The following is a 12830-nucleotide window of genomic DNA, read 5'->3' as shown; positions in this document are numbered from 1 at the left end:
CATACAATGAACTGCCTCAACTTTGGCTGGATCAGGAGATAATCCATCAGCAGACAGTATGTGTCCTATGTACTGTACCTGTGACTGTTGGATTTTACACTTCTGCAGATTCAACCTCAGAATGTAATTTGTTGCTCTCTCAATAATCTTTTTCAGAATTTGTTCATGCAACTCCACGTTTGGATCAGTTTCAAGAATGTCATACATGATTGTGAATGCTCTATCTCTGCCTTCAATCATCTGTGCCATAATCCTCTGAAAATTTTCAGGTGGACATTTCAGTCCAAAAGGAAGCCGAAGCCATCTTTTCCGACTGAATGTTGTATTGAAACACGTGTGAGATAGGATGATTCCTCGTCAAGTTTAATTTGTCGGAACCCTGACCGTGTCAAGCACTGGGAACACCTTGGCATCAGGTATACTTGCAACGACCTCCTCAACAGTGCACATAGGATGGTGCTCCTTGATGACCTTGTTCAGATCGGATGGATCAAGACAGATTCTCAGTTTGTCATTTCTGAGAGATGCCACCATTGAGCTGACCCATTCAGTTGGTTCATTAACTTTGGCAACGTATTCCTCAGATTCCATCTCCCCCAGTCAGGTTTTAGTACATAGCAAGAGGGAAGCTGGTTGTCACCGTGAAGCGTGTACTACTTCCTTCACACCAGGTTGCAATAATTTAATTGTAGACATGCCTGGCAGATTCTAGTAGTTCGCACTCGGTCTGGATATTCCTTCAACTCGGCAAGAATGTCACCGGGGTCCGCGTCAGTTCCAATAGAATCGGGTCTGATGATCAGACCCAGAACTTCAGCTGTATCTCGGGATATTATGTTTTCCTGTGAGAGAGCGACCATTTCAAATCTTGTGGTGAATGTCTTGCCACGGTACTGAATAGGAAGATCCATGGCTTTATTCTGTGATTTGAGTCTGTACACAATACCTGGGCTGATTGATGGAGTTCAGCAGTGTGTGTGAGATGCAGATAATCAGATAGTGTCATTGTGTTGCAACAAGCTCCAGTATCAATGCTGAAGGTCACTTGCCTTCCTGATGCCAAGAGAGACTGCCTCCATTTATCACCACGTGTTGCAGGCATTGTCTGCAGTGCCCTGATCCGTAGAATTTGCCCATTAGTTTCATCCATGTATTCCGTTGTAACAGTTCAAGCACCGTCCAACTGAGTTTCAACTGAATGTATGCTGGCACGTCGACTGCAAGCTGCAAGCCAATGGTTCGGTTTCTTGCAGTAAGAGCAGGTGAATCCTTGTTTCCTCTTGAACAGCTGATGCCTCACGATGCACTTGTTTTTTCGGGGACGAATATACAATTCAAATTTATCCAGAACTTTGTTGGCGTCATCCTTCTCACCTTCAATCCATTCAAACGTCTTGTATATCTCTCATCCTTGCTCTCCGATCCATGTTCCAAGCCAGCCTGCCTTGCGTTTGTCAGGCATATCAGCCAAAGGACAGTCGAAAACAAATCCAACGTGATATCGAAATTTAACAAATTCCTGATTTCATAAAGCCGAATCCCAGTCAATCGTGGGGTGCTCAAACGTTACTGGATGCCATCGTTTTTGTGTCTCAGATACCACATGCAGATGGCATGAATGAACGAAGTTATTTGCAGATCCCACTTCTGACACCATGTAACATATGCAACAATCCAGCTTGTCGGCCATCCGGGCCGCACCGGAAGTGTGTTCTTTATTTTTGTAGTTCCGTTGACGACGACAACAACAACAATGTTGTTTCTGAATTGTAGGCACTTCAAACATACATTCCAGCATTGAAGAAATACAGCACTTTAAAGTGTTTATACATTATTCTGATTCACCCTTTGGAGTTTGGAGGGAGGAGGGATGTGGGCTTGCTCACGGAACACACCCCAATAATAAATATTTCAAAAAAATGGTTTCCGGTGATTTTGATGACGTGCATCCTTGAGCAACATCGTAATAAAACTAATCCTCACTATAATTCACGGACCAATGTTTATTTGTCGGGCTGCACCTCCTACAATTCTGGGCTGATTACATCCGGACTTTCTACATCAGATCAGCTTGACCCCAATTAATGTATCCGCCTTCGGGGTGTTTTTTGATCCTCGTGGAGGATCTCTAAGTCTTACTCACGTTGTTGTTCTTGTGGACTTTTTTGTTTCACAGCCTACAGTTTTCATCGAAACTTCCTGAAACTTGGCGTATAAATTGTTACGAATTTGGGAATTCGATTGCACACAACATACAGGTTCCTTTAGTCAGCTATGTCGATAAGTGCTTGTTCCCGAGATAGCTCACCTTTCATTGTTTCAATGTTCAGAAATCGATTAGATGCGCTGCAGATCGATTTAATAGTTAGGGAACGAACAATGGAGACATCCCTCCCCCTCTTCTGCGAAGAGCAAGAACCACCCTGCCGTCCCATGACTCATGATGTCAAAAACTCCCTTCCACCTGTGGCTGAGCGGGGGATGGAGCATGAGGGCATGAGTCACGCCGGGATCGGGGGAAGGGCGGGAGAAGGATAAGAGGAGATCTTTTTCTTTTGTTCAGGGGCAGAGTGGGAGAAGGGAGTTGAGAGGAGTCGTTCAGCAGACCGTCGGGTCCTGCTTGGCTTGCATTAGGGTTGAGGCCTGTGGAAGCTTTTTGCTTCGGCTGGCTCAGTGAGCTTCAGCTGAGGCCTGGCTCGGGGGGAGGCTTTTGGAGGCTCTTTGCTTTGACGGTTCCGTGAGCTTCAGCTTCTGCTTGGCTCGGGAGAGCTTTTTGCTTCAAGCTGTCCTGTTTGGAAGGAAGTTAAGCCGGTCGCTCGGCTCGAGCTGCGAGTGGTGGCTTCTTCTTGGTTCGTGGAGCTCTTTGTTCTCCATTTTGGTTCCCAGCTTGGTGCGACTCATCGACCTCTTCGTGGAGGTGGTTCCTCGGGGAAGCGACGCATCGACGGGAAGGATCGGCGCCTCGTCTCACCAGCACGTGTTGAGAAATGCGGGAGCTTGGGAAGGATCGCAGCTCACGGCGATTGGGTCCAGCTCGCTCTCGCTGGAGCCCGGGTCCGAACAACTTGAAGACCACACGTGGTGGAGAGGTTCGAGATAGGTTCTGGGTTTCAGCTCACCTGTCCTCCGAGCTGGAGCTCGTTATTAAAGGTCTCTGCCACCATTTATTGTGTGTGTGCGCGTACGTGTGTCCGTGGGCCCGTCTAATAAGTAGGAAATTGTTAAGTGCTTTGTGTGCTGTAAATGTTTGCGTTGCATTTCGTATAGACGGTCGTAGTTCTTTTGTCATGCTTTTGTTGCTTGTTTAATTGCATGTGTGTTTTGCCTTGTTTAATTGCATGCGTGTTTTGCCTTGTTTAATTGCATACGTGCTTTATTATTATAATAAATGTCCTTGTGTGAATGTAAACTTGTTCGTTGCGTCCTCTTCCCTCATTGAACTGCCCCATCTTGCACTCGGAATATAGTTGGTTTTTAAATTGCCGATAAAGTAATCGGGTCCAACGGGACTACGTGATAATACCCCGCTCGGTTATCCCAAAAGGAAGCAAGCTGCTTAAGCGGCTCGTTTCCAAGCGGTCCATTGAGGTACAATCTCTCGGTAACCTACCCGCGCGAATAATTAGGTAAATCGAAGATTTGGTGATCGGACCCTGTAGCGCGGGTAGAGTGCAGACAAGGTTGTGGTGTGGTTGAAAACAAACCCTTGGCTGGTTTCCGGCGTTGATCCGGAAAGCCGCGACTGGATTGTCCGTTCGGTGGGTGAAGCGGCCGCGATTGGTTAGACGCGGTAGTTCGCACGCCAACGGGCGGGAAATCTACAACAATATGTAAAAATACCCTGCGCAGACAGTAACCATCTCCGATTTTGAAAATTCCTCCTAGAAAAAAAGCTATGACGTAAAAATATCTCCGCTAATGTAAATCGCATAAAAAATTATCTCTGAAACTAGACAAGCTTTTTTAATTCTGCTTGTGGGAATCGAACAGGGCATTAGCAGAGATGAATTACCGCACATATGATACATCACTATGACGTCATATCAATTTTTATGACGTCATTCCTATTTTTTGACTTTTTGTTTCACAACCCAGAGTTTTCATCGGATCTTCGTGAAACTCGCCACGTATATGCAGAAAGCCCACACGCAGGCAGTAACCATCTCCGATTTTGGAAGTTCTTCCTAGAAAAAAAGTTGACTTCATAATATCGCCGCTAATGGAAATCGCCTATACCATTATCTCCGAAACTAGGCAAGCTGTTTGAATTTTGTTTGTGGGAATCAAGCCGGGCATGAGCACAGATAATTTATCGCAAACCTGATACATCACAATGACGTCATATTCGTTTTTATGACGTCATTAAGAGGACGAGGATCTTCGCTCATTCGAGTTTATCTTTGCCTGTGGTCTTGAGGGTGGGGGGGGGACGATTCAAATTCTCTCTGTAAATGTGTATCGTGTAGCGCCGCCTCCAGGTCGGGTGAGGGTATTACAAGCGTCCCCCCTTGTACAGTGCATTGTTCCTGTCCCCACGTTTTCCAGTGAACAGTGAGGTGTTTTCAATTAATAGTAGTGGATATGTTTTTGCTTTTTGTACGGAAGCCGAGTTTTTTTTTTTTTGGTTTTTTTTTTGTCTACACATAGCTGTCAGTTACCTATACACCGCCCAAATGAAGGTATGCGTCAGAAAATCGTGTGTACGTTTGGAACACGATCGTCCTTGGGCGGGTACTCTGCCAGTACAAAGAACGCACAAAGCGGCCACTCGTTAATATCAAACACTAATCGGAGAATTAAATCATATCTTGTGAATAATGTTCATGTTGGTCGTTGCAGTTAAATGTGATCAAAATCCGGAATTCAACATGGGGTTTGTTCGTCGGCATTTTACTCGAAAGTTATTATTATTTTTGTGTAGTTAATTCAGTGTAAGTAAATTCGCTTTTTAAAAAAAAATTAAAAAAACAAACAATACATCATCAGTCTCGAAGAGGAAGAGGAAGAGGAAGAGGAAGAGGAAGAGGAAGAGGAAGAGGAAGAGGAAGAGGAAGAGGAAGAGGAAGAGGAAGAGGAAGAGGAAGAGGGAGAGGAAGAGGAAGAGGAAGAGGGAGAGGGAGAGGGAGTGGGAGTGGGAGTGGGATGGCAGCTGCTCGAGGTCCGTGTCCTTCGCCCGCAGACTCGTCCCTCCCGCCGACCCCTCCCGCCTCTCCTGAATTCCCCGTTTCGCCGGTCTCTTGTTCCCTTTCTCCGGACAGCACAGAATGTCCGAGCGAGGTCGAGGCCAAGCTGCAGAGCGCGGCAGAGGACATGGCGGCCTGCGTGACTGTGGATTGCAAGGCGCAGGCACGGAGCGCGCCGCACTGTACTCTTCCGTACGCACTGTACCAACGGATTTAGAGTGCAAATTGTATGATCATGATGGCCTCTGAGCTGCCTCGTCGAGGTTCGATTCCTGACCCGAACACGACTGTCGGGTTGGGGATTCGCAGGGAGGACGTGTCTGATGGACACATTAAGAGCCGGCTGTCCTATCTGCTAGCATTGGTTGATATATGTGTGTATATATATATAATATCTATCTATAATTCCTGTGTGTGTGTGTGTGTGTGTGTGTGTGTGTGTGTGTGTGTGTGTGTGTGTGTGTGTGTGTGTGTGTGTGTGTGTGTGTGTGTGTGTGTGTGTGTCCGCTGTTTCTCGACAACCACTGGTCCGATGTAATTGAAACTTGCCAGCTATATTGCTGGGGACCTGAGTATCTGCCTTTTCAAAGTTTGATATTAATCGGACAAGTGATTCCCAAGTTATTCCCATTTATTTACCAACCAATGACAGGAACCGTTGCTGCGTTGGCCGTTGCGCGGCCGACCGACGATGACGTCACGTGCCGTGCCAGTTCCGATGGGGATCGATCGGTGCTTTAGTTACCGTGGGGTAGGAGTGGCAATGGTTAATGGCAACAAATGTCATGGCAAGCAAAGACAGGAGGTAAACTTGATTTTAATTAACTCTGTGTGTGTAAGCATCACAGCAGCTGTTACTTCAATGAAAGTGATAATTCGTGGAATGCATGTGAACATTCCGTACGGGCATGCACTACTTCCGGAGAGTGATGACTTACTGTATTCTAAAAATTTCTCGATTTCTTATGCGCATTAATAGATAAACACAATGGCCGAATCCAGTGGTCGTTTACAAGAGCGATGGAACGGCCTGTGTGGTTGTTTGAAAGGTTTTTTTTGGGGGGGGTGGGGTTGGCACTTATGGGCACGCGAGAGTGAAGGAGAGAGTGTGGTTGTTGTTTCTGGTTTTCAGTTTGAAAGTTTTTTTTTTTTTTTTTTTTTTTTTTTTTTTCGTTTTTTGCATGTACGGCCACGCACATACGGTCACGTACTAGTATTCTAAAATTCTCGCACCATTTTGGGCAAGACTAACTACCATTGGCGACGATCCTCCATCGCATTCTCTGCTTTAGCGACTGCTTTGTAAGCGCCACTTTGTGTACATGGACATTAGATTGGATTTGTAATATACGAGCAGATAACCCAGTTCCAGCAGCCTGTTGTAAGGGGAATTTGTTCTCCATGGAGTTTGGAATATTTATGGAGTTTGCGATTGAACAGCCTTTAGCAGCATGATAATCACTGTTAAAACTGCTAATTGTTACTGCAAAACTGCAAAACAAAACACTACCAATGTGAGCAACCTCGCCCCAGAAATGCTTACATACTGTAACTCGAAATAGCATGAATATTGATATTTGTAAGCATTTACAATTTACATGCACTGTACGGACCAAAGAACTCTTAAATGTGCTATGATTCATCATTATACATGATGTGGTTACGATGTTTACCCCGTTCAGACGCAATCGCACAACTTGCATTTATAGAGGTTCAAGCAGGGTACCCGCCTCTGATGGGTTCTTAGATGTCTCACCGTAAATGAACAATTTTTTTTGGAGCGTGTATTGGTAAAAACGGGAATTCGACGTAAAATTCAGTTTGCAGATATCGCAGTCGGTGGAGCTGGTAACCTTGGCAACCTTGTTCCAGTCCATCAGCGAAGATTTCCAATCCATGCTTGTCTTACCTCTGAAGTTCTGCTTGGGAGAGAGGGTGACATTATGAAAGCTTGGCTGGAAAACGGATTTAGGCACATTTCGGGCCTACCGCCTGACTGAAGATCACCGAAGTTCTTTCCATTTCAACTAAATATCTCCAAGCACCTATCCCTCTCTATATGACTTCTTCAGCCCCCATGAAGAAAGAGGTTGGGGAGGGGGTGGGGGTTAAAGACTGCCTTGGAAAGCAATAGTCCCCCTCTATGCTCCCCCCACAGCTTTGCTTTCGTCTGCCCCTCTCTGTGCTCCCCATAGCTTTGCTTTTAGCAATTTCCATTCAGTATTTCTCACATTTCATTCTGGTTTCCCATTCAATTATCCATCGATCAATAGTTTGTTTCACTTTTCAACATCAGTTTTTTTGGGGATATCAATTTTGATTCGTCATTGCAATTTGTGATGCGACGCAAATGGTGCACTAAAAAGGTTGTCAAAACGATTTTCTGGGGAATTTTTTTTCGATTTTCTAAAAGATCTAAAGTCTTTTAAAGGTCTTAAAAGGTCAAAATGGGTATAGAGGGTTGAAGGGGTATAAAGGGTCGAAGTGGTCCAAAAGATCTTAAAGTGTCCAAAATGTCTGAAAAGGTGTATAGTATAGGTCTGAAAAGTATCTAAAGGGTCAAAGGAGGTCTCTGGGTCTCAAAAGGGGTCTAAATTGTTGATGTGAAGGGGTCTAAAAGGTCTTAACGCAGTCTAAATGGGTACGAAGGAGTCTAATGAGTGTAAAGGGTATATGAGATCTTAAAGGTCTAATGGGGTATAAAGGAGTGAAGATGTTGTCAAGAAATTAACTTGGGAGTGCAACACTTCAAGAATGGGCCAAAATGACCTCCCCATCACTGCTTAAAACACCTATTTAGGTGCATCGTGGTCAAAAATATGATGAGAGAAAGTTTCGTCGTGATTAACCTTAGAGCTCAAAGCAATATGATCACAAATGAACAAACGTTTTGCTGATATACGAGGTGTGTTCAAAAAGTGTCCAACCTTAATTTTTTGTTCGTAAACAAATGAAGCTAGGGAGGCGTGGTTTGGTGCACGTATGTAGGCGATCTTAATTCGTATGCGTGAATATTTTCCCGCCTGTAGAAGCTGTCAGTCGCTGACAGACCGCTGATGAGTGAGGAAGTGTAAGTGAGCACCGTCGGATTTTCGTTTTTGACACAATGACGGATCACTGTGGTCTCATCGCCAGTGATCACTGTGTTGAAGAAGTTGGGATCGCTGTTCACAGTCTCCAGCATGTCCTGTGCGATTTCCAAACGGAGTTGCTTCTGCTCGATCTTTCGCAGCTTTGGCACGAACTTTGCTGAGATTCTCCTTAAGCCCAAATCCTCAGTCACAATGGAATGAACGGATCCAATGCTGACGCCCACCTCGTCTGCAAGTTCTCTGATCGTGATTCGACGATCCTGCATCAGCAGGGTCCTCACTTGGTCAATGACTATCTCATTTCAGGATGTTGAGGGCCTACCAGAACGTGCTTCACTTTCCACTGATGTGCGACCATCTTTGAAGCAGTTGTACCACTCTTTTATCTGTGTGAGGCCTGTTGAATCTTGCGGATCGTTTCCACTTGGGAATCGCCAAGTTTTACACAAAATTTGATGCAGTAGCGTTGTTCAAGTTTTTCCGTCATTTTGTCAAAAACGAAAATCCGACGGCGCTCACTTACACTTCCTCACTCATTGGCGGTCTGTCGGCGACTGACAGCTTTTGCAGGCGGGAAAATATTCATGCATACGAATTAGGATCGCCTACATACGTGCACCAAACCACGCCTCCCGAGCTTCATTTGTTTACGCACGAAAAATTAAGATTGGACACTTTTTGAACACATCTCATATTACTTTACTTGTCAGCAGGATGTGGCTTGTATCTGCTTGTGGAGTGCGGGAAGTTTACTTAAAGGAATTTTAACATGAAGCTGGTCTCGACGACGGGGGATTTTATTCGGATGTTCAGATAAGGTTTTTGGTGAAAAGTAAGTGGAAGTCATTTATATTAAATGCAGTTCATTTTTTAATATGATTTGATGGGATGTACGAGAAAAACCTCTTCTTCAATTCTGGGAATCGAAGGTTCTCATCTGGCATCAGATACCTGGTGGATGATTGAGTTAAGTACATTGAATAGAGTGGTGTTCGTTTGCTTGAGCCCTGCCTGGGAAATATAAAGGTAGTACAGCTATTCCTCCCTCCCCAGGATAATGATAATTGGAATAAAACGGCGGTGGTATTTATTTCTCGAATCGTATCTGATTACAGTATCGTGTTTATGAGCCCCTCCACCTCAAGAGTCTGAAGGTGCCAGTGCTGTGCACCATCTTGTACTCATAATGCTGCCCATTCTACAGGCGGCAGGTGTCGAAAGAGACATTGAGGAGATGCTCACGTGGCTGGAGGAGTTTTGTGGAATTCTGGAAGTTGTAAGTGTCATGCGATCGAACATCTCACAAATCACAAATGAACACTGAGGCTGGAATGGAGCAGAGTTCTCGGTATTAATGACATAAGCAATACCATGCTTGTGGAATAAAGATAAATAAACAAAGATAATTTTACTCAAGAACATGTACCTCGATGAGCAAAACAAACAAATTATGAAACCGATGGAAAAGAACCGAAAAAGTAATAACTGCAGATCGGTGGATAATCATAGGTCACGACACCTGAACAGTTTGGGATAATGTTGAGACACGTCACTTTGCCCTCTCCAAAATCCCATGTGTGCAACACAATCTTTTCTGTCTGGTTTGTGCAGGTACGCCAGTCATCCGGGGAAGTGTTCACATCTTTGCCAGCGATACAGTTCCAAGCAGCTGCCATGCGCACCGTTTACAGCCGCATAGACCGCCTGGAGGTCTTGCATTGGGATTTATCACCTTTGGGAATTTTACAGAAAGTGTGACAATGTGTTGTTGTTTGTGTAATGTGGTGTGAATTATCACTAACCATGATGCCTTTATGTGGCACGTATCAGGTTTTTGTGAAGGTGGCGGCTAAAGCCGTGGCAGGCCTAGAAACTGCGGTGATGCGTGCTGAGCGAGAGCTCAGCGGCCCACTCCCACGCACTCTCCGAGGCCTTCTGCGCTCCATCAGTGTGCCAACCTTCCGCACTGTGAGACCATCCACACATGAGATTGCCTACGTGCTGTTTTTATATCTTTTTTTTTTTTCGCGCCTCCACCACCGGAGACATTATGTTTTCAGGTTGTCCATCAGACTGTACATCCATCCATCCATGCATATGTCGCATATTGTTGTTACTGTCATAACTTGTGAACCGCTGAAGGTATTTTTACCAAACTTGGTACAAGTATATCAGATCATGTACCATGCTCTATGCAGTGTGTCAGTTCTGACGCAGTTTCTATGGTTAGGGTTACGATCCTGGATGGGTCGCCACTCTGACACAGGAAGTGATGGCAGGAATTTGGAATTTGTTCAGGGTGCCAGCGATAGTTCGCCTACTCTTTGCGAAGGACGCCGTGGGATCTTTAACATCCATTAACTAATGCCGGTAGACTGGACGCCCAATTTGACATCTATCGGAGGGCTGGCATGCACAATGATATGAACTCCCCTTCCTGTGAAATGCCAGGATGACAGTTTATAGCTTGATTGGGATTCAAACCCAGGCTAGACAGCTTAAAGGCGAGTGTGTGTACCTCTCGGCCATCCTGCCAGCACGTAATATAATGCAACGATGAGCTGATTCAATTTTGGGTTCAACAGGTCAAAGGTCATGTGCCGTTGGAAATCATTTTGCAGATCATAACTTGAGTTTGAAGCATCTGATGTTTTCTCTCTTCCACTTATCTCTTTTTTTTTCTCTTTCCCTCAATGGACATTTATTGTAATTCTTTTCATGTGACCTTTTGATTGAGATGAAACATAACAGTGGGTTGACATATAACACGGGCAGAGGCATTTCTATCGATGCATTCACATCAAATTTTACTTTCTTTTTATTTATTTACTTGTAAGTTTAACTTTCCTTTTCACTGCAGTAGTCATAGCAAAACAAAGCTTTTGTCTCCAATCTATTGTATAACGTTTCGTGATCACAAATGTTTCCTAACTCACCCCGAGACACAATTATAGAAACCCCTACATTTTGGAAATGCAAAAAATGGATCAACAATATTTGGAATGATTGGTACAATTTGAAGAAACACCAAAGCATAATTGATTGTGATCTGTCTTCTTGCCTGGCTATGATTTGCTGTCAGGGCACTGGACCCAGGGACGAAGCCATTGCTCCCCATTTTGAGGCTCCACCAATCCTCTGCACTGATGACTTTTTCCCATCCTCTGAATGGACGCAGCAATGAATCTCTTCTTTTGTGACTACATCCTGTTGGCCAATTGACTTTAAATCATTTTAACTGATTTGTTCAATGCACAATACAGTACTATACCTTGTTTTGTGGAGTATTTTCAAAAAGGCAACCAGCCATCTTGTTACAATGTGTGGGTAAATCTCTCCAAAAGTGACTGCTGTCATCCAAATGAAGTCATTTACAGAAGTCACTCACATTTTACTTTTCGTGTTGAAATTTTTCTCTTTGCAAAGAAAAGATCGTTTCTTTTATCAAGTTGTATTCAATTATGATACGCTGTAGTATTTCTACTTTTGTTTACATGATAACAAGCATGCAATTGCAGGGGATGTACATTCCGACATTATTTTGCAGTTTGTTCATGAATGGCTCGAAATAGTTGATTATCTAAGGCATTAAATTTGGTTTGAAAAGTAAAATGTCTCACTTCATGATGCAAGTAATACAGAGTTGTTTGGAAAAGTAGGGCAAAAACACTGCTATAATTTTCGTAATACAGAGGTTGAGGCTCATGGAGGAGCTCAATGGTAGGTTGACAGACTGACAGAGGAGAACAGGTGAACAAATTATACCCACAAACATGAGAGTATGAGATGGTGGGGGAGCGAGGGCAAGGAGTTGGGGGCCAGTGAGAGTGAAAGCCATCGAGAGTAGGTGAAGGAAAAACCATGAGGGAAAGGTGGACAGTCCATCCATCCATTGGGACCATACTCTGTGCAGAGCGTTGGTGCTGCCTAAGCAGTCTCCTTGGCTATTGGGCACAATCCTGGATGGGTCACCACTCTGACACAGGTGGACAGTCAGTGGTCTTTAACAAGTGGAGGGAAGAACATGGGATAAAACACAGGTGAGAGAAAAGTGGATGGAGGGTTAAAATCCAGTTTAAAATATGGAGGGTAACTCGGTGTTTTTTTTGGGGGGGGGGGGTGAAAATGCATGCAAGCTGGGAGATGGGGGTCGGGGAGGAGATGGGGGGTAGGGATAAATGTTTGGAATGTGGAAGGTGAAGTGCAGCGATAGAAAACTGAGAGTCCACCAACCTGCTTGCCATTGATTGGTGAGAAGCAAACCCTGGGTCTTGGCATTCTTTTGAGAGATGCTAATAAATTGAAAACCTCAGACTTTACTGCTTCCAGGAGAGAAATATGGGGAACAACTGAACCATCCCAGATTTGGGACAAATATTCCATGGTCCTTCGGATAAAGTCCTTTTCTGCAGTTATGAGCTTCCATGACTAATGACATGCCTGGTGTTGGCTTAAAGGGTTAGAATGGTGGGCTTGGGATCCTAGGGTCCTGAGTTCAAATCCCAATATTGTGCACAATAGCCAAGAGACTGCTTCGGTAGCACCAACGCTCTGC

General features: G+C 44.5%; 1 protein-coding gene across 3 annotated transcripts; it reads left to right on the top strand.

Annotated features, from left to right (window-relative positions):
• The first annotated feature begins 5066 nt into the window (after window positions 1–5066).
• Window positions 5067–11887, top strand: LOC147020246 (biogenesis of lysosome-related organelles complex 1 subunit 4-like). Of its 3 annotated transcripts, none has more exons than XM_085895472.1 (5): window positions 5067–5346; window positions 9480–9551; window positions 9887–9985; window positions 10106–10243; window positions 11358–11887. In XM_085895472.1, exons 1-5 carry the CDS (start codon window positions 5143–5145, stop codon window positions 11457–11459), a joined length of 615 nt encoding a protein of 204 aa, XP_085751598.1. In that variant the 5' UTR covers window positions 5067–5142; the 3' UTR covers window positions 11460–11887. The 3 variants fall into 3 exon arrangements, with proteins under 3 accessions (XP_085751598.1, XP_085751600.1, XP_085751599.1); XM_085895474.1 differs by having other exon boundaries at window positions 5096–5375; XM_085895473.1 differs by lacking the exon at window positions 5067–5346 and adding an exon at window positions 5691–5988.
• Window positions 11888–12830: the final 943 nt, after the last annotated feature.

Source organism: Eptatretus burgeri, chromosome 9 (genome assembly GCF_056783735.1).
Source record: "Eptatretus burgeri isolate ZD-2024b chromosome 9, Ebu_testis_v1, whole genome shotgun sequence".
Classification (NCBI taxonomy): Eukaryota; Metazoa; Chordata; class Myxini; order Myxiniformes; family Myxinidae; genus Eptatretus; species Eptatretus burgeri.
The sequence above is the reverse complement of the archived record's forward strand: the minus strand, read 5'-3'. Positions and strand labels throughout refer to the sequence as shown.

Excerpts from the sequence above, each read along its gene's own strand:
- LOC147020246 (XM_085895472.1), top strand. The coding sequence starts at position 5,143 with ATGGCAGCTGCTCGAGGTCCGTGTCCTTCGCCCGCAGACTCGTCCCTC. Across the intron at positions 9,552-9,886 it reads TTTGTGGAATTCTGGAAGTT|GTACGCCAGTCATCCGGGGA; the intron begins GTAAGTGTCATG and ends TGGTTTGTGCAG. Across the intron at positions 9,986-10,105 it reads GCCGCATAGACCGCCTGGAG|GTTTTTGTGAAGGTGGCGGC; the intron begins GTCTTGCATTGG and ends GGCACGTATCAG.